The 19,178-nt window shown below is 47.5% G+C and overlaps 1 protein-coding gene across 4 annotated transcripts in view; it reads left to right on the top strand.

Moving 5' to 3' along the window:
• Nucleotides 1–2,236: 2,236 nt before the first annotated feature.
• The window catches only part of TSPAN14 (tetraspanin 14), a 43,071-nt gene continuing 26,129 nt past the window's right edge, over nt 2,237–19,178 (top strand). The window contains exons 1-2 of one of the 4 annotated variants that reach the window (XM_010834135.1): nt 2,237–2,388; nt 14,509–14,606. In XM_010834135.1, the coding sequence (XP_010832437.1) occupies nt 14,526–14,606 (81 nt within the window). In that variant the 5' untranslated portion in view covers nt 2,237–2,388; nt 14,509–14,525. The other 3 variants (XM_010834137.1, XM_010834136.1, XM_010834138.1) reach the window with 3 other exon arrangements.

Raw genomic sequence — 19,178 nt, 5'->3', positions numbered from 1 at the left:
GGTTTTTTTTTTTTTTTCTTTTGAAGGGTCTCTATGGTTGTGGTATTCAGTATTCTTGCCTGGAAAATTTCACGGACAGAGGAGCCTGGTGGGGGCCGCAAGAGTTGGACATGACATAGCGTGCACGCGCCCCCCCAACACACACAGCATGCGCCACCCACACCCCCAACACACACACCCATCATCCCCGGCCCCTTTGCATCTGAATGTCTCTCATCCTCAGTTTTTGGTGGGCAAATTGAGCTTCCTCCTGGGGAGTCTGATTTTACCCAGTGTGAGGTCACAGCCTAAGCTGAGGGTTACTCTTTCTGAAAGTGTGCCCACCCCAGCTCACAAATCTCCAACTTTCTTAACTGCAGTCTGTAATCGTCTCCCTGCCTTTGACATAGAGTTGTTTGATATGAGAACTCCTGAGCTCTCACTACTTTCTGTATTTATCATTTTATCTTTCCAAAACCCATCCATCTTGAGATCAGCCTGGCTGTCTTATCTGACTCTTATCAGCCAACCTCCTAAATTAGGAAGCAGGTCCCAGGCCTGGACAGGGTTGCCCCCTTGGAGTGCCCTTATTGCAGCAAACGTTGAACCAGACTCAGTAAAAAGAGCTAGGTTCGCTGTCATAAATGTTGAAACACAGATGCACCTTTTAGGGTTTTTTGTTTGTTGTTGTTCTGTCGCTAAGTTATGTCCAACTATTTTATGACCCTGTGGACTGTAGCCCACAGGTCTCCTCTGACCATGGAATTCTCCAGGCAAGAATACTGGAGTGGGTTGCCTTTTGCTTCTCCAGTGGATCTTCCCAAACCAGGAATCAACCCCTTGTCTCCTGCATCGGCAGGTGGATTCTTTACCACTAAGCCGTCAGGGCAGCCCAGTTTTTAGGGTAGTTGGGCCCAAACGAGGGTGGGAAAAGCGTGATTGAGGCAGCATGCTGCTCTGGAAAATCACAGGGAGGTAAGGCGAAGCGTTGGGTCCCAGCTGTGCCGCTGGCCTTCCGGGTGACCTTGGTCACTCATTTCCATGGGCGTAGGTCTCTGGAAGATGGAAAGGTTGCTCAGATGAACTTTGGTTGTTTTTGAGCCGGGACTTTTTGAGTTCTATGAAACTAAGTCCAAAATGCTTGTTCACTACACAGATCTCCTCTCGCCAACTCTGGGTACGTTTTTGGGAGAAATGTCATTGGACGGGGTTAACGGGGCATCTCTTCCCATGGTTTTTTTTCCCCTCATGTTCTTGAGGGACTGGCAGTGGTGATGATAACCTCCCCAGATGTCTGTGGTTTTCACAGGGAAACCCACCCACCAGGAGCCAAAAGCACACAGCAGCCCTCAGGGGCTGAGTGTGACATTGGGAGCCCACTCAGACAGACAGACAGTCTGCCTTAGACAGTAGCACTGGCCCTTTTCTTGGACATACCACACTCCCTCTCTGGCAAACCTGGGAGGAGGCAGTGAAGGCTGTTTTTTATGTCCTGCCAAAATGAGGCCGGGCTGTTAAAAGTAGAAATAAAACTTATAAGACGGAGATACCCTCTGTATTTAAATATCCTCTTTAGTTCTGGGAGGTGGGAGTGGGAGTTAGGGGAATTGGGGGTAGGAGGCTGAGGTTACATTTTGTCTCTATTTTGTTAAAAATTCCAGGAGGCAAAATGGGTTTCTGGCTCTTTATCTGCCTTTCCCCACCCAACCTCTACCCCCTGGGGGACCTCCTGTGTCCCTTGGCTTTCCTGCCTTTGTCTGCTGGGCTAGGATTGGCCTCCTTGTCACAGCTCTGGCCTTTGTGCTTCCGCCCTGCCCTGCCCTGCCTCACGGGAGGCCTGTGCTCTTGGAAGACATCCAAGGGGCAGGGAGCCCAGCTTTGATAAACATTTGGTTAGAGTAGCTTCCACAGCTGTGAAATGGGAATAAAAATAACCTGTGAGGATGCACTAAAATACCAAACAAATTCCACAGTTAAAGCATCCCTCCAAGAAAGCTGATGACATCCCTGGTTAAGAGGGGTGAGCTTTCCCTGTCACTTGCCCTAAAGGGCCTTTTGCTCCATCAGTGCTGTTGCTTCTCACTCGAGGCCTCTTACACCCTCACTGTGGAGAGTACTGCCCGCAGGCCTGTCAGCGGGCCGGGCTGCCAACACCTGGGAGCCTGTTGCCCTGCAGACTCACCCCACAGCAGCTGAGGCAAAATCTGCATTTAACAAGATTCCCAGGTGATTTGCATGCACTTTCAAGTTTGAGAGGCTCTGTCTCAGACACCTCCGTCCTGCCCTGCCCCACCTTCAAGACTGTTTTCTCTCTTTTGTGGTTTAGTTGTCTGCACCCTCCTTCCCTGCTTAAAGTTGCCTACTTTAAAGGGGTCTGGCTCCGTCTCTGGGACACGAAGATTGCAGCAGGTAGCCCTGGGCACTGGGGGTGTCTAGGAGGTGGGTCTGGGAACCATGGAAGCCGCCTGAGCTGGCAGCTGCGGGTGCCTCCTCCACGCCTGTCGGCAAGGTCAACTCTGGGGCACCGGGCCGAGGAGGTAATTGGAGCCCTCCTTTGTGAAAGGGGGCTAAGAGCCTCCCTGGGCCATCTGCTGCCACCTACCCCACCGCATCCGTCCCAGCTGGGCGACATGGCGATCAGAATCAGGTTGTAAATGTTGTTTGCTTTTTGTAGACACACGAAGCATTCTATAAAAAGGTTTTTGGTATATGTTGAAGTTCAAATAAATAGTCCAGAAAACGGACTGTAAATTTATTTTTTGTAGTATTTTTTTAGCGGGAAAAATGTTTGAAATGATTTTCCTGATTTCGCTAAGATGGTCTGCCCTCCCCCTGCCTTCAGGTAGAGGTGGGTGGAGGGCCTGTGGGGGTGAGTGTGGGGCCCCAAGCCTGGGGATGCCCCTGGCTGTCTGGAACTGTTTTAGGTACTAAGCTTCTAATCTCTTTGCAGATTTTTCTCAGCTTTTTTCATTAGAGTCCCATCACTGATTTGTGTTTTTTAAAAAAACATCTGCTTCTTCCTTCCCCTCCCTGCTTGTTCCTCTTCTCTCCTACATTTCAGCGCATTTCATTTTACTTATTTTTCTCCAGCAGGCTTCACCTTTTATAGCTTGTTGGGAAAATTTGCTTTCTTCCCTCTGTGAGACTGACCCCAGGCTGTTTGCCTTGCTCAGAGGCCAGGAGCCAGGCTCTGCCCTGGCTTGGTGAGTCCTGTCCGCCCTGGGCAGGATTAGGGGGTGGCCCTCCAGTGCTGACTTCGGGAGTCAAGTGGGTTGGTTGGTTGGTTGGTTGTCTTAAAAAGTATATTGCAGTGAACTGTGCAATTTTGGATACAAGGATTTTGAACATCTTAGAGCCACAGTCTTTATGTCTTTCAGGCATGAAGAAATGGAAGAAAAGGTGTTTAATTCTAAGTTTTATATAGTTTGTGTTGCGGGGGAGAGGGTGGGATATCTCTGCAAAGAGAACGTTTCCCACCCACGTTAGACACTCAGGTCACATCCTCGCACTGAGTTGGAGCAGCTCCCCTAAAGGCTGCCCAGGACTCAGTTATTGGAGCAGAATTTATTTCTGCCCGAGAGCAGGCCCACTCGTCACTCAGTACGTCCGTGGCTGTTAGGAGCGTCCCATTCCCCAGCTGTGTTGGTTCTGCCGGGGCAGCCGGCCCGATGGCGCCTTGGTGCCATCCACAGGGCCTGACCCAGAGCTTTGTTGAGACTCCTGGCTGCCACCATGCCGGCTTGTAGTGGTTAAAGCTGCTGCTCTAGGGAACATTTCCTGACCAGCTTCCCGCCTCCTCCTTCCTTCCTGGGCCGCATCCTGCCCTCCTGCGCCTGCCTGACAGCATTTAGCAGAGGGAAGCGTGTCCTGAGCCCCTCCCGTGAGGTGCAGGGCTCACTCGAGTTCTTGGTCTCCACAGCCCCACTCTAGGTGCCTGGCAACAGCAGCAGCAGCCAGGACGTGTAGAAACAGGTCCCGAGGTGTTCGTCTCCCACAATAAAAGCCTTTCCTCCCAGGGACTCGCAGAGCGAGTTAGTACACTGATAGGTTGCTGGACTCTTGGCTTCATTCATTCGTGCTGTGGCCTTGCCTCAAGCCATTTGTGGAGAAGCTCAGGGTGGATAGAAGGCCCAGTCCTCTGGGTCCTGAGGTCCAGAGGTCCCAGCATGCAGGGTTCATGGGTTCTTGTCCATGTTGGAGATGTTGCCATAAACTGGGCCCAGAAACCGCATCTCGTGCGCGTCTGCTTCTGAATGCGGACATTTCATGTGCACATTGGGCTTTCAGAAACAGGCCTGCTGTGATCATCTGGGCTCAGGCTCCCCCTCTGCATTTAAACAGGCGGTTTCACATTCAGCGGCAGAGGGAAGGCCCCTGGAGGCCAGGCCGGTGCCAGGCCTGCTTCCGCAGTCCTTTGAGAGGTGGAGCGGCAGCCGCTGCAGGTGGCCCGGCCCTCACCTGTGTGGGCAGGCAGGTGAGGCATGACTTGCCTGATGTATCATTTTCAAGATCTCTCTTTGGGCCCCAGGATTGTCTGTTGCCCCAGAGTTTTCTTCTCTTCATTTCTTTTTTTAAAGAAAAATGGCCACAACTTCTTACATTTTACTTGAGGTGAGTTACTTTTGTAAACTCTTCATTTGTTTTGTTTGTTTTTTGATCATTCCTCAAGATAGGACTCAGGTTATGCATTTTCGCCGGGAACACCACAGAAATGACATGTCCTCGGTGCATCCCGGCAGGAGGGACAGCCGTTGGCTTGACTCATTGCTGGTGATGACAGTGGTGGTCACTCGGTTAAAGGTGATATCTGTAAGGCTTCTCCGTTGCTGAGTTACTATCATGCTCTTTGTAATTAATAAGTGTTCTATGGGGAGATACTTTGAGACCATGTAAACATGCTGTCTCTAATCAAACTTTCGTTGACTAGTTTTAGAGCCTGTTATGGTCTAAAGGTCTTTGTGTGTTCCCGCATTCACATATTGAAATTCTGTCTGGTGCCTGGCTTGATGATGTTAGGACTTTGGGAGGAACTTAGGTCATGGGGGTGGAGTCCTCAAGAACAGGATTGGTGCCCTTACAAGAGACCCCTCAGAGCTCCCTTGCTGACCACCATGTGAGGACACAGTGAAGAGGTGCCAGCTTTGAACCAGGATGAGGCTTGAACCCCACTTTGTTGGTGTCTTAATCTTAGACTTCCTAGCCTTCAGAACTATGAGGAATAAACTTCTGTACTTTAGAAATTGCCTGGTCTGTCAGTTTGGTCCAGTCTGGTGTTTTGTTATAATAGCCAGAACAGACTTAACCCATTATCAGTTATTTCTGTCATACTAGAATTCTCCAACCTAGAATTCTATGGTTACTGAATGCTGATGATTTAATTACATAAATTTTTACATTTATCCTTCTGCTGTAAAGAACTTTCCCTTCTCTTCCATTTATATATTATTTATCCATTTATATGTATTAGAATGGAGTCATGGGTTCTTTATTCAGTGAGTTAAAATGCATCAATATTATTTATTTTGGTGCACACATAGTTCCAGATTGGGCCAGTGGGGGGGTCCCTTCAAACTGTCTGCTGTGAAGGACAGCTCTTAAAAATGTGGCTTTCCAGGTCTGTCACATTCACTACTGAACGAGTCTCCATGTGCAGTTTGGAAAAAGCTCCTTGAGTGATTCCCCTGATTCCTGAATTTGGGATCAGCTGGGCCAGACCCATCATTTTCAAGCATGTATGTCATAGAGCCTCCCCTTCCCCCTAGCCACTTGAAGAGAACTGCTCTGCACACCTCATGCTGGGTTTCTGGGTCAGAGTCTCTTTGTACAAAAGCTCCTGTAGCTTAAAAAGTAATAAAAATAGTAAGTTTGAAAATCGCTGGATTAGGTGACCTCCATTCGAGGCCCAGCATGTCTCCCACTGAGCCCTCGCCTCACTGCTTCCTCCTCTGCCCCACGTCCCTCCCTCCCTTGGCTTCTTTCCTGGTGTCAGCACTGAGGGAGACAGATATCTCCTCCCCAGATTAGCAAGGGGCCCCTTGGTGCTTCTCAGACTCAGCAGGTCTGGGGGTTGTGGGGTTTTGGTGGTGGAAGCTCATAATGCTGTGTTGGTTAAAAACAGTTTCAGACAGGAAGCCAAGCTCTTAGAATCCCAGGCCCATTGGAGAGCCCGATGGGGCTCAGAGCTGGCAGCCCAGGTGTTCCTGGACTTCCACCTGGAGGCCTTCCCAGGTCGGGCAGTCAAGGGCCTGAGAGTCTCTGAACTCTGGGAACCTCCCTTCCCCCACACCTGTGTGGCAGGGCTTGTCACCCGGTGATGAGGGACGGTGAGGGGTGGGGGTAGGGGGTTGAGGGGCCCAGCCTAACTCCTGGCTGAGTTTGTAGTGTTTTCCCAGGGTGAAGAGGCAAACTTCTGGACTCCTGCGGTAGTTGCTGCCACCCTGTCCATTTTTGCACTGTTTGTGGCAGACCCTGAGTACGGAGAGTTGGTCCTAAGGGGTATGGGTTAGAGTAGGACTTAGACACTTCTGGCTCTGAGGGTGAGTCGGAACCGAGTGGGGAGCCTGTGGACTTGAGGCCCTCTTTCCCCTCTGAGTGATAGTGCCCCTAGGCTGAGGTATGATATGATATCCTTCCTGTATGTGAGATTCCCTTGGGCAGTGAGGCAGCCTACGGGCCTGCCTTACGACCATCTCATTTACCCATTTCCCTTGAAAGTCGCCTGTCTCTTCCTAGACTTCTCCCCTTGGGCCTCCCTGTTCCATTGGCCTGTGAATGGTCCCCAGCACACAGTGGGCTCTGAGGACCTGGAGAGTCGAAGGCCTGTGGTGTGCTGTTTGGAGGTGCAGCAGGGCCCCCAACTCTGTTGGGAATATGGCTGCCCTTCCTGGGGATTGGCTTGTGGGCAGATACAAGTACTGGGAGCCTCAGAGGTCAGGTGGAAAGGTTGAATCTTGGTCAATGGCCAGGTCTGGAGAATGAGGTAGGGAGGAGCCAGCAGAATAACTTGGTAGAGTTTTAGCTTGGGATATGGGTGGATAGTGTTGTCAGGTCAGCACAGTTCCACTGGGTTCTTTGCCTGGGGCTGTCACATGGCCCAAATCAAAGGGTTGGCAGGGCTATATTCATTTCTGGAGGATTTGGGGCAGAATTTAGTTCCTTGTTGTTTGTTTTAGTACTGAGGCCCTGTTTCCTTGCTAACCATCAGCCAGGGTTCCCCTGAACTGCTGGAACTTCTCTCTGCTCTTTGCAGGTAGCTCCTCTGTCTTAGATCCAGCAACAATGCATTGCATCCTCATACTTGGAATATGACTACTTCTGCCCTCAGCTGGGAGAAAGCTCTGCTTTTAAGGGCTCATCTAATTACATTGGACCCACTCAGATAGTTTCCCTATTTTAAGTAAATTGATTATTCATCTTGATTACATCCGCAAAATCTCATTTGTCCTTTTATATGGTTATAAATTATACTTCCTGTTTTTCCTTTTTTTTTTTACTTTGCTCAGTAAAAAGATGGCAACTAAAATATTTCTGAAGTCTTCCCAGAGATCTGTGGATTTAGTGAACACACCTAATTTTACTTTATCCTAAAACCCCACAGAAGTTAAGATAAAGGGAATTTTTAAAAATGAATCACTCTACAAGGACATGGAGAATGGCAAAGGAAGCAAAAGCAAGAAAAAATGTTCAAATCAGAAATTAGATGGGTGAGTGACCCACTTTGAAATGTAGGAGTTGGTGTCACCATATTATTTTAGGGGGGTTGGAGGGGAGGAGCCTCAGAGCTGGCTGAATATAAGAACTGTTTGAAGGCAGTTCATGTGGTTAAACGCCTTTCTTGTCTCCATGGTGCTTGGTGACTGCATTTTCCCTTTAGTGGGACATTGGAGATTCCTTGTACTAAAGGAAAAACCAAGGGCCTGGGAGATTCCAGTTGTTCTTAGTAAAGCCTTCTATCCCACTTGGCTTCTAGAACTCTGACAGCCAGCCCCTTACCTTCCAAGCAGGAGATTAAGAGACCTCACTGAGGAACCTGGCTGACCTAAAGATGTCGACAACAGGGACTTATAGCAGATGGGCCAGCCAGATCGCCCTGCACAGAAACTCACCTACCTGCCCAGGGACTCAGTGCTTCTAGTCAATTCTTAGGCATTTGCTTCTAGTCATGAGGATTACTAATGATTGCTAATACCTGAAGAAAGCACCTAATGTGAAAGGAAGCAAAACAAATTGGGCAGGGGGAGCAACTTGAAATAAATATTCTACTTGGAGAATATTTTGAAAAAAATTAGACATTTTCTCAGAGAGATAAGAGAAGTACCCATGAAATAGGAATAGGATACTATACAAAAGGAACATTTAGGGAACAAACAAAAAAATTAAAATTTTAAAAGAATAAGGGCAGAGCAAAAATATCAAACCATTAGAATAATTATAAATTTGAAAGAGTTTTCTGGAAAATAGACAAGAAAGATGAAGAGGAGGTGGATAATAGAGCAGAAGAGGTAAGATGTTTGAAGAATCAGCTCAGGTTCCCATATCTATTAATAGGAGTGGCAGAGAAAAATGCAAGTGGGAAAATCACCCAGAAAAAAGTTTCCTAGAAGGATATAGGTTTCCATATCAGATGGACTCATCACATGTTGAGCTGAGAGAATGAAGATAGGCCAGTACCCTGATCAGTTAGACCAGTACCTTGAAATGTCAGTGTTCTGGGAAGAAAAGGATGATCTTACAAGTTTACAGAGAGAAAGAAATAGATTAAGTACAAAATCAGGAATCTGAGTGGCTTCAGACCTCCCATTACCCTGGAATGAAGATGATGTTAGGGCACTGCCTTTAGTGTTCTCAGTAGAAATGGCTCCCAACCTAGAATTCTATACACAGCCAAAATTTTATTCACAAATGAAGGTAAAGTAAAGATGTTTTCAGACATACAGGGTCTGAAAAATTTTCTTCTTGCCCTGAAGATTTCTTCCACAAAGATGAGCAAAGACTGGCTCTTTCATAGGCTGTATCCCAAATGAGGCCAAGGGAGTTCTTCTGGGCACCAGTCCAGATTAAAGTAGCTCAGAAGGTTCCAGGAGAAATTTCTTCTGGAAGAAGAACTAGAAATAGAACATCTGATGTGAGTGAACTTATTGAGAGGAGATTTGGACAACTGACATTGAATTGGGGGTTGAATATTAATAAATTCATAGAAAATTAAACAGAAAAAATGAGAATTATTGACTCTAGAGAACAAAAAAGTTGTCTAGGAAAAGTAATCATGGCTTACATGGCTCGCTGTGATGACTCACGTGGTCCTAATAATGTAGACTCTGAAAATTAGTGTCGCCGTGGGTATGATTGGAGTGGAGATATGGGAAAGGAGTGTGAGGGGAGTGGTTTGGGACAGGTGGCTTGTACAGGAGTAGAGTTACATTTTCGTCTTCAGGGCAGGAAGTGGTGAGGTAACACCTAACAATGAAAAACCAGGGAATAGTAATACAAGCATAGCATGTACTGAATTTTCTAAGACATTTGGAATGTTAACATCAAGACCAGCTAGAAGTTAAGGGAGCCCCTGGAAAGGGGCTGGGGCCTTGGGGCCTAGGATCTGTTTTTGTTTTTTGTTTTTTTTCTGAACACAGCATTTGCAATCATTGATTCTTGCAGGGATATGTTCAGGAATAATTTTTAAAAAAATGAAAATAGCAAATCTGAAACACGTGGCCTGTGATAAGGGCAAGTTTTGTTTCACAGAGCTCAGATGTGTATGGGAGTATGTGTGCATTGGATTGATTGTTCAGTGTGATTCTTGTGTGTGCTAAGTTGCTTCGGCTGTGTTTGACTCTGCGACCCTGTGGACTGTAGCCCGCCAGGCTCCTTTGTCCATGGGACTCTCCAGGCAGGAATACTGAAGAGCTTCTTACTGTGGGCCATCGTAAAAAATTTGAAAGCCATTGTCAGTGGCTTCTCATCGCCAGTTCTCTTTGTACACTTGTGAATTGTCTAAGTATTTTACAGTTCAGCATGTGCTACCTTTTTAATTAAATAAAGCCAAGAGACGGAGGAGGCAACAATCTTACAAGTTAATATAATCCCAAAGTAGATGAGCCCTGTTTACAGTGATTGCAGAGGTCATCACACTTGTGGGGCCAGCACCCTCCACCAGCAGTGGCCTCAGTTTACATTTTAGTACAAAGGTGGTCACGGTAAGTGCCACAATAGAAGCCTTTTTAGAAAATCACTTGTAAGCCTACCAACCCACGAAGCCATTTTCATGGTTTTAGCTTCCATTTTGACCTTTAACCACATGCTTACAAATTGTTTCATAATTGCAAGCTAGGATATTTAGATTTTGAATGCTTAACTGGTATTCTCTCTCTTCTTTTGGTTTCTTTCCTTGAGGCAAACTCTTGAGTCATGAGTTTATTGGATTAAGGGTAGGACTTCTTTTTTTTTTTTTTTTTTATGTCTCTAACTGTATTGCTTACCAAAGGGTAGTAACACTTTATTCCACTCCCAGCAAGGTATGAATGCAACAGCCTCACCATGGGACTGCCAGCAATAGTGGTGGTGATTTTGTTAAAATAAAAAGTGTAAAACAATATCTGTGAGTTGTCTTTAATTTCATTTCCAGTGACTTTGAGTAGTTTTCCATCTAGGAATTGTTTTGTTCTTCAGTTTTAGAATACTGCCCATATCCTTTGTCCATTGGTCTAAAATCAGTCTTCTATTAAGTGTGAATTTCTTTGTGTTGGAAATAGTATTTACCTTTTGTCATAATCACTACAGCTGCAGATAATTTATCATTTGTTTCCTTTTTAATTTTAATGTTACTTTTAATTGTTATATGGGAATTTAAAAGCATATCTGTTCTATATTGATAATTTTGTACTTCACTTAGCTTAAATGTGAAGGATACCCTGTTCTTGAGTGTGTGTGTGTGTTTACTATTTAGATAGACTTTAGTGTATTATTCAATTCCTCTCAGGTTGCTAACCAGCTATCTTAACACTGAAATAATTCTGACTTTCCCTCTTGTTTTAAGAAGTTGATGTTTGGACAAACACAATGCCTCCTGCTTGCCACGTAAAGGCTTTATTCTGTTATAATAACTTTTGGAGTTGAGACAGTTTGAGGACTTGGAATTAAATAATTGTTTTCTCTACAGAAAACACAACATAGCTTTTGGAGAGTTTTCAGTTGTGGTGGTCATTAGTAGCTGTGAAAATTTATCTTCTGTTAAGAAGCAGAATTTTTAGTCTGTGTATTTAGGGTATTCAGGGTAAATGCTTTTGGTGCTGACTGAATTCGTTAGCTGGTAGAGAGCTGAGTTCCGCCTTCCTCTGATGTGACTCTACTCGGGTTAGCAACTATGGTGAGAAGTGAGGGACCATAGTCACTCGAGTCATTTTGGCTGGCTTCTGGGTTGGATCTGGTTCTAGTTACAGCACCACCATCCTCGTCACCTTCTGGGGTTCTTTGAAATGTGGGTAACACCTCAGGCTGGTGGGGGAGCACTCATCAGTCTTTTCTCCTTCCCTGAAGTTCTGAAGCTGCCAAGCCAGACCTCAGACGCTCTTTGCCTTCATTCCGCCCCAAACCCAAGGCTCTGTGTTGGAGGATGTGGCTTAGGCTGGAGTCCAAACAGATCTCACTTTTACCTCCTTGCAGTTAAATTCACAACTTGCCTATGTGGGGACCTGGATCTTCTGGCTGAAGCTCAGGACCTGCCTCTCTACCCACCCTGGTCCCAGGACAGAGCTGGTGGGTCAAGAGCAAGAGGCAGCTTTTCCTTGCGGCTCCTTTGACGGCGTGTGGTGCGGGACCCCTCTCCCCACCCCCCGGTCAGTTGAGCGCCTTCTCTCCCCATGGGGAGGAGTAAACAAGGGGTGAAGAAAGACTAAACTGCACTGTTTCCATTCAACAGCTTCCTCTTCTGTGGGTTGGAATGGGGAAATAAGTGTCATTAAAACACCCTACCCCAAGACCTCATACGGTTATTTTGGTCCAGCAAAAATGATGCAACGTTCAAGCGAGTGTTCTGGGGGTGAGTGGCAGGCATGTAAGGGGACGTATCTGGGGGTGATACATCATCTCATGGATGTTTAGGGTGTTTCTTTCTGATTATTCCCTAGCATGGACCTGGCTAGTATAGTTCTGAGTGTTTAAGTTACCATGGAGTGAAGGCTTGGGGTTTATATCACGGTTGTTGAGATTCTCTATGTGTGGGTTTGAACCCTGACATTTATAAAGGCAGAGTTATTTCCTGGTTGGGTCTTTATGGGGTGAGACCCTGGGAGCCCAGTGGAAGAGGGGGGAACAGGTGCTGAGAAAACCAGCCCCCTGCAGAGAACCCACACTCCAGATCACTGGCTCCCTGCAGTGTGCATGACAAGGAGCTCGCTGTGGCCATTCCATGTTCTCCCCATGTACGTGGCCGTAGCAGAAGGAGATCAGGGATCTCCGGGTGGAGAGTCCCTGTGTCACCTCAGGGTCATCATTGTTCAGAGGCCCTGGGCTAGGGGGCAGGGATGAGGTCTGCCCTGCTATGGAAAGCATACAGGCCAGTGGTAATTAGCTGGTGTCTTTGTGGAGCCAAGATCCAGGAGAAGGAAGGGAGCCTGGCTTTGTTTACTGCTTCAGAGCTTTAAGGAGAGTTCTTTACTACGGTTAGGTTAAATAACTCCAAGGAGCACCCCTTAGGATTCCTGAACTTCAGGGTATTGTGCCTGAGCAGCCCTCCCCAGTCTCTGGGGACCTTAGGGATCGGCCCCATTTTATTTGAGGCCTTGAGAGGCAGAAGCTTGCTCAGGGTCAGGTCATGTGGCCGAAGGAAGGACTGTGTCCAAGAGTTCCTGTTCATCTCCTTGCAGCCGTCCTGTGTGGCCCAGGCTGTGTTCAGGCCTTCTGTGTCCTTACCGGGAGCTGTGTTCATGTGTATTCTGGGAGGGGAGTGTTGTAGAGATGCTGCTCTGCTGGTGGGACGAGGAGGTGGGATGGGCTGCAGGGTCACTGCCTCCTCCCTGGCTGGTTTCAGGCCAGGCAGGTTGGATACTCCCAGCTGGGCCTTGACCATACTCCCGTCCCTCTGGGAGGGAGGGGGCCAGTGGGCAGTGGTGTCCAGTCTCTGCCTGTTGGTTCTGCTCTGCGGGAAGGATGGTGGAGCAGTCAGAGTACCCATTTCCAGAGGGATGTGGTTTCATGTGCCTGCCTGGCAGCGCTTTCTCAGAACATTACAGACCAGGGGCCAGGCCGCCAAGGCTGCCTCGGCAGGAAGGGATTCTGTGGTGGCTGCTCCACGGCAAGGTGCAGAAGCTGGTCTCTTACTGGCAGCTGTGGGTGGGTTGTCTCCCCACTGCCAGAGTAGCCTTGTTTGTTTTTGCCCTAGGCCTTGGGTTACCTCTTGTTCCTCTCCTCACCCTGGGAAGTAGGGTGAGTTCTGGGGCTAGGGGTGGGCATTTCCAGTCAGCCTCACATCCCACCCGAGGGTCAGCTTGAAGTGCCTTCCCCACCATTCAGCCACTGTTGGGCAGCAGCGGATAGTGGAGGACTTAAGGATCCGCCTGGGTTGCCATGGTGTTTCCAAAATGAACATAGTGAAGGTGGAGCAGGCCCTCGGAGTGCACTCCTTCTGAGGGCACCTCCTTTGTAGGCCTTGGACACGGACAAAGGAGAGTTGGCCCCACCCTTCACCCTGGGCAGTTCAGAGTTCTATAATCTAAGCTTTACTGTAGCCCAAGGAGGCCAAAACAGTGATCCTAGAGGGTGGGAGGTTAGGCAGGGGAAGAGGGAGTGGGGTGAAGACTGGCTGCTGTGAGTTCACGGGACCTCTCCACCTAGGCCAGGGTGTTCTGCCTTCCTTACCTCTTGAGGGCTGAGCTTGAGAGGTTGTCTCAGAGAATATTAGATGAACAAATGTGACTTCTCCTGACTGGCCACTGTTAGGTCATGCCCAGACTTGCTCTTCATCTCTTCTTCCCAAACTCGACTCTCACTAGTCAAGCCCTCATTTCTTCATTTGGTTCCCTCAACTCCTGGTTGCTTAGCCCCGGGTAGCAGTGGGTGGGAAGAACGTGGATTGCGGGGACCGCTGTCTCCACCCCCACGTTGCCTTGGTGTGGGTCCTGAACGCTGTGCTTTTTGTCCTGCTGTTGGGCAAGTCATGTGACCTTTCTGAACTCCTGTTTCCCTGTTGTGAAGTGGGGGAGTAAATACCCAATGAAGAGGTGATGACCTAAATGTTTGGGAAGGTTCCCAGCAGAAGTCCACAAGACACTTTTTAGAAATTGCTATTCTCCATTCTTTCAAAAATTTTCCTCTTATTCTTTTGGCTGTTTATGGAAAGTTGACTTTGCTGATTTTTGTCTAACCTATAGCTGGCATTGATATTAAACCTATGTCTGGACTACTGAAAGAACATGGGACAATTTGGGAATTTTAGGAGTCTGTGTCTTGCCTTTGCTCCTTCCTTGGGGAGCAGATTTTGGGGAGACGGTTTGAAAAATTGAACCTGCCATCTCATCACTCTTCCTCTCTCCACAGATCCTGCTTCTCAGAAGATGCACTATTATAGATATTCTAACGCCGAGGTCAGCTGCTGGTACAAGTACCTCCTCTTCAGCTACAACATCGTCTTCTGGGTGAGTGGCTGAGAGCGGCTGTGTTCTCTGTCCTTAATTAGTAAACCGTTCTTCTTCACGTACTTTGGGTTGACCTGGCCCCCCATGAGGTGGCAGTCATTGCTCTACCCTCATGAAGCCAGTGACAAGTAAATTATAAAATAGACCATAAAGTGCTGGGGAAGGCCAAATGATTAAAGACCAGATTAAGGTGCCTTTCTTCAGCCTTGGGGGTTTAGGAAGCCTTGGGGGTTCAGGAATGCTTGGGGCTCTGACCCCGTTTCCCTCCACCCACACTCCAGGAATGCCCCAATGAGACATCAACTGTAAGGTCCTTTGTGCACACTGGACTGTGGGCCAGGCCCTGTCCTGGTTTCTAGGAGGTAAGGGTGGGCAAGGGTAGTAAAGCCCTGCCCTTGTAATGCTGGGGTTCAACTGGCAGAGGTATTAGCTTAAGAGCCTCAGAGCAGGGAAGGAGAAGCCACTTGGCCAGGGTGCTTGGGAAGGACATTCAGAAGAGAAGGCTTGTGGGCAGAGACCTGAATATTAATGAATACACAGCCATGTGGGGTCTTGGGAAGAAAGCGCTGGGTAGGGAGAGCAGCAGAGGTCCTGAGGCAGGAATGAGCTTGGCGTGTGCAAGAAACAAAAGGAATGCCATGTGGCTGGGTCTGAGTGAGTGCAGGGCATGGGCAACACAGGTTAGGACGTGGGCACAAAGAAGCCAGGTCATGTGGGACTCAGTTGTTTCCAGTAAGTAGCTGGAATTACTTTCTGCTCCTTTTAATAATGCTTGGTAGGTTATAAGTTGGATGGTGTCATCTGATTTTGGAAAGATTCTGAAGAGTGAAGAGATGGATGGTGGTCCCAAGTTCTGAGATGAAATTTGGGGCAGAAGAGTTAGAAAGATCTCTTAGCCAGATACTTGGAGTTGTCAGTTTCCTGGAAATGAAAGTCTTGGCCACCATCAGAGGAAAGGGTGACCAGATTATTGAAGGAGAGGAGAGGAGGAGTCTGAATATGGAGGTGGGGATGCTAGAGGTGGGTTGAGGAGGAGAGTCCACTCCAAAGTTGGCTGTGAGTGAGTGGCCTGAGGTCAAAGGAAGACCAGGATATTTTTGTGTCATGGAAGTCTCAAGAGGAAGCCCTTCATGTAGAGAGGAGTAGGGTGAGAACAGAATATTGACATTGGCTTTGACAAGGTGGAGGTTGTGACCTTGACCAGAACTGCTGGGGAGTGGAAACCCACCTAGAGTTGGCCCAGGAGCTAATGGGACGTGAGAGAGTGGAGACCAGTGACTCATGACAGTTCTTTCAAGGACTCTTGCCTTAATGAAAAGCAGAGAAATTGGGTACTAGCTGGAGACAGTCAAGGGGTTAAGAGAGATATCGGAGCATGTTGGTGGGATTGGTTCAGACAGAGGCAGACATTGATTCTGTGCAGGAGAACAAGACCACGTGACCATACACAGAGACTTTTTAAAACCTCCCTTTAATATAAGCACCGTTTCTGGTGTCTGGGGCTGCAGCCTGTGTCTGGGGGGACCAGATGGAGACAGGCACAGGGTGAGTGGTCATGACGCCACGTGTGCCTCTGCTGAGGATTTTGACATTTCCTATTTGGACTGGGACACTTGACAATAAGGCAGACTTACCGCACTCCTCAGCTTTTCAGCCTTGTTTTTCCAGCATCATCATCTGATGATTTATCCGGTGGGGGGCTGGGTTTCTGTCCTGGAGAAATAGGGTGGATTCAGTGGCTTGGCTGTTTCCCCCAGGACTTTTCTGGTCCCAGACAACCTTTCATTAGCAACCACCTCATTGCCTCTGTAGTAGAGCAGTGCTGAACATTTGAGGTGGTTCCTGTGGACCCCTCCTAATGGGAGGGCTGTGGCTGCCCCTCCCTGAGATGTGTGACGTCCAGACCTGCATTGCTACCTGTGTGGAGGGGAGCCTTCTGGCCCCACCTGGAGTCCCCACCCACCAGCCAGATGCACAGTTCAGAGCCACCTGGTTTAGACCGGCGGTTTGACCTTTTCAGCTTTGTCCACCCAGCTGTTGTACCCCTCAGCCAGGTGGCCAGCTGTGTTTGCTGGCCTTACATCTTGACCTCTGACTCTCATCCTGATTTTTGCATCTGGAGTGAAACTCTCCTGTGGCGGCCGTGGCTGAGGGCCTGGGAATCTCCGTTTCTTCAAAGCCTCTTCAGAACAGATTCTTTGCTCTTGGGAAGCTTTACTAACTTACCCAGTATAATACACTGGCAGCAGCAAATTCAAATTGTAGAGTTCATGAATCCAGAATTGTAGCAGGTCTGTTTGGTTATTGAAGGGGGCTGCAGTGTTATCAGAGTTTTGCAGAATTGGCTATGTGTGTGGTTGAGAGCTAATCATTTTTTAGTTGGTGTCCACTGGGGCAGAATGGGATGGAACAAAAAGGAACAGTCAGGAAAACAAGGACGGAGAGCTTGGTTGGGAAAATGAGAGGGGGAGGCCGCCTGGCCCCTCCCTGCTGAGTTCTAGGCACAGATTTTCTGTCTTCTGTGCAGGGGCTGGAAATGTGGAGTGAGGTCTGAGAACTGGGATGTAGAGCCCTTCGAGAAGTACATGGTGCAGCCGGGGCTCCTGGGTGCCAGTCTGGACTCCCACCAGAGCTAATTTCTTTATGAATTGCTCTCACCTGCCTGCTTCCTGCTTCACAAGGTTTCTGAAAATGTGTAATATGGTATGCCTTCTCAGAGGAGTTTTCTTTTTTAAATGGAGAAAATACAGAAATAAAACAATATAATGAAACATCCCCCAACCCCATCCCACCACCACCACCATGCTCCCATCAACTGGCTTCAAAAGTTACCAACTCAGCCGATCTTGTTTAATTTATGTCTTCTTCCACCTTGGATTATTTTGCTGGATCATTTTGCCGAGAGTTTTTCTTTGATTTTGATGAATTAACAGTGAGCAGTGGAGCAGGATGACAGCCTTAATGGTGGACTTGGGCTCAGTAGGCAGGTTTGAATATGAAGAAGCAACTTGTTGATTCTTTGACCAGTTCTAGGTGCTGAAACAAGCAGAGGTTTTGTTTAGCAGGTTGCCCCATCCAGAATTATTTTCACAGTAACATTCTTTATAGCAAATACCTGTAGTACTCTTCTTTAAGCTGTCTCTTTCCAACTTTAGGACCAAGATTTTTCCATGGAACATTTAATACTTACTGGAGGCAAGAAACACGGATGCCCCAGTATTTGTGTCTGTTCTGAATTGCATGTTTTACTAGGTGAGCATGGAGCTGGGCTTCATGGGGTTTTCATCACAGGGATGTCAGGGAAATGCTGCCAACACAGCATTTTGAGGACACTAATATTTTTTACCCTTCTTTTGGTTTTTTAAATTTATAATCATTCCTTGGTTGTGTTAGATCTGTCTCTAGGGTGGACTCTCACTTTGACATAGGGAAATGTAAATCAAAACCACAATGAGATACCACTTCTCACCCCTTAGAATGCGTATTATTAAAAACAAGAACATAACAAATGTTGGCAAGGATGCAGAGCGATTGGAATCCCTATGCACCATTGGTGAGAATGGTGCAGCTGCTGTGGAAAAAAAGTATGATGGTTCCTCCAGAAGTGAAAAAATTTACCGAATGATGCAGGCATTCTCCTTCTGGGCATATATCAAGAAGAATTTAAAGCCGGATTTTGAAGAGGTATTTGCACACCCTTGTTTATAGCAGCATTATTCACAATAGCTGAGAGGTAGAAGCCACCCTGGTGTCTACTGAAGGTTGAATGGATAAACAAAATGTAGTCTATACGTGCCATGGACTATTCGGTTCAGTTCAGTTCAGTTGCTCAGTCATGTCTGACTCTTTGTGACCCCATGGACTGCAGCATGCCAGGCCTCCTTGTCCATTGCCAGCTCCTGGAGTTTACTCAGACTCATGTCCATTGAATTGGTGATGCCATCCAACCATCTCATCCATGGAATATTACTCAGCCTTAAAAAATAAGGGAGATTCCTACATGTACTCCCACATGGGTAAACCTTGAGGACATTATGCTAAGTGAAATGAGCCAGACACAAAAGGACAAGCACTCTATGATTCCACTTATATGAGGTACGTAGAGTAGTCAGAGACAGAAAGTAGAATGGTGGGAACTAGGGACTGCGGGAAGGGAAAGTGGGAAGTTACTGTTGAACAGGGTGTCAGTTTTACAAGATGGAAAGATACCTGTGGATGGAGGTGATGGTTTGACAATTCTGTGAATGTACTTAATGCCACTGAGTAGTCTTACTTAAAAATGGTTAAGATGGTTAGTTTTATATTATGTGTTCAGTTCAGTTCAGTTCAGTTGCTCAGTCGTGTCTGACTCTGCGACCCTATGAATCGCAGCACACCAGGCCTCCCTGTCCATCACCAACTCCCGGAGTTCACTCAGACTCACGTCCATCGAGTCACTGATGCCATCCAGTCATCTCATCCTCATCGTCCCCTTCTCCTCCTGCCCCCAATCCCTCCCAGCATCAGAGTCTTTTCCAATGAGTCAACTCTTCGCATGAGGTGGCCAAAGTACTGGAGTTTCAGCTTTAGCAT

Source organism: Bison bison, unplaced genomic scaffold (assembly GCF_000754665.1).
Source record: "Bison bison bison isolate TAMUID 2011002044 unplaced genomic scaffold, Bison_UMD1.0 scf7180017864029, whole genome shotgun sequence".
Classification (NCBI taxonomy): Eukaryota; Metazoa; Chordata; class Mammalia; order Artiodactyla; family Bovidae; genus Bison; species Bison bison.
Note: the sequence above shows the minus strand (reverse complement) of the source record. Positions and strands in the feature narration are given on the sequence as shown.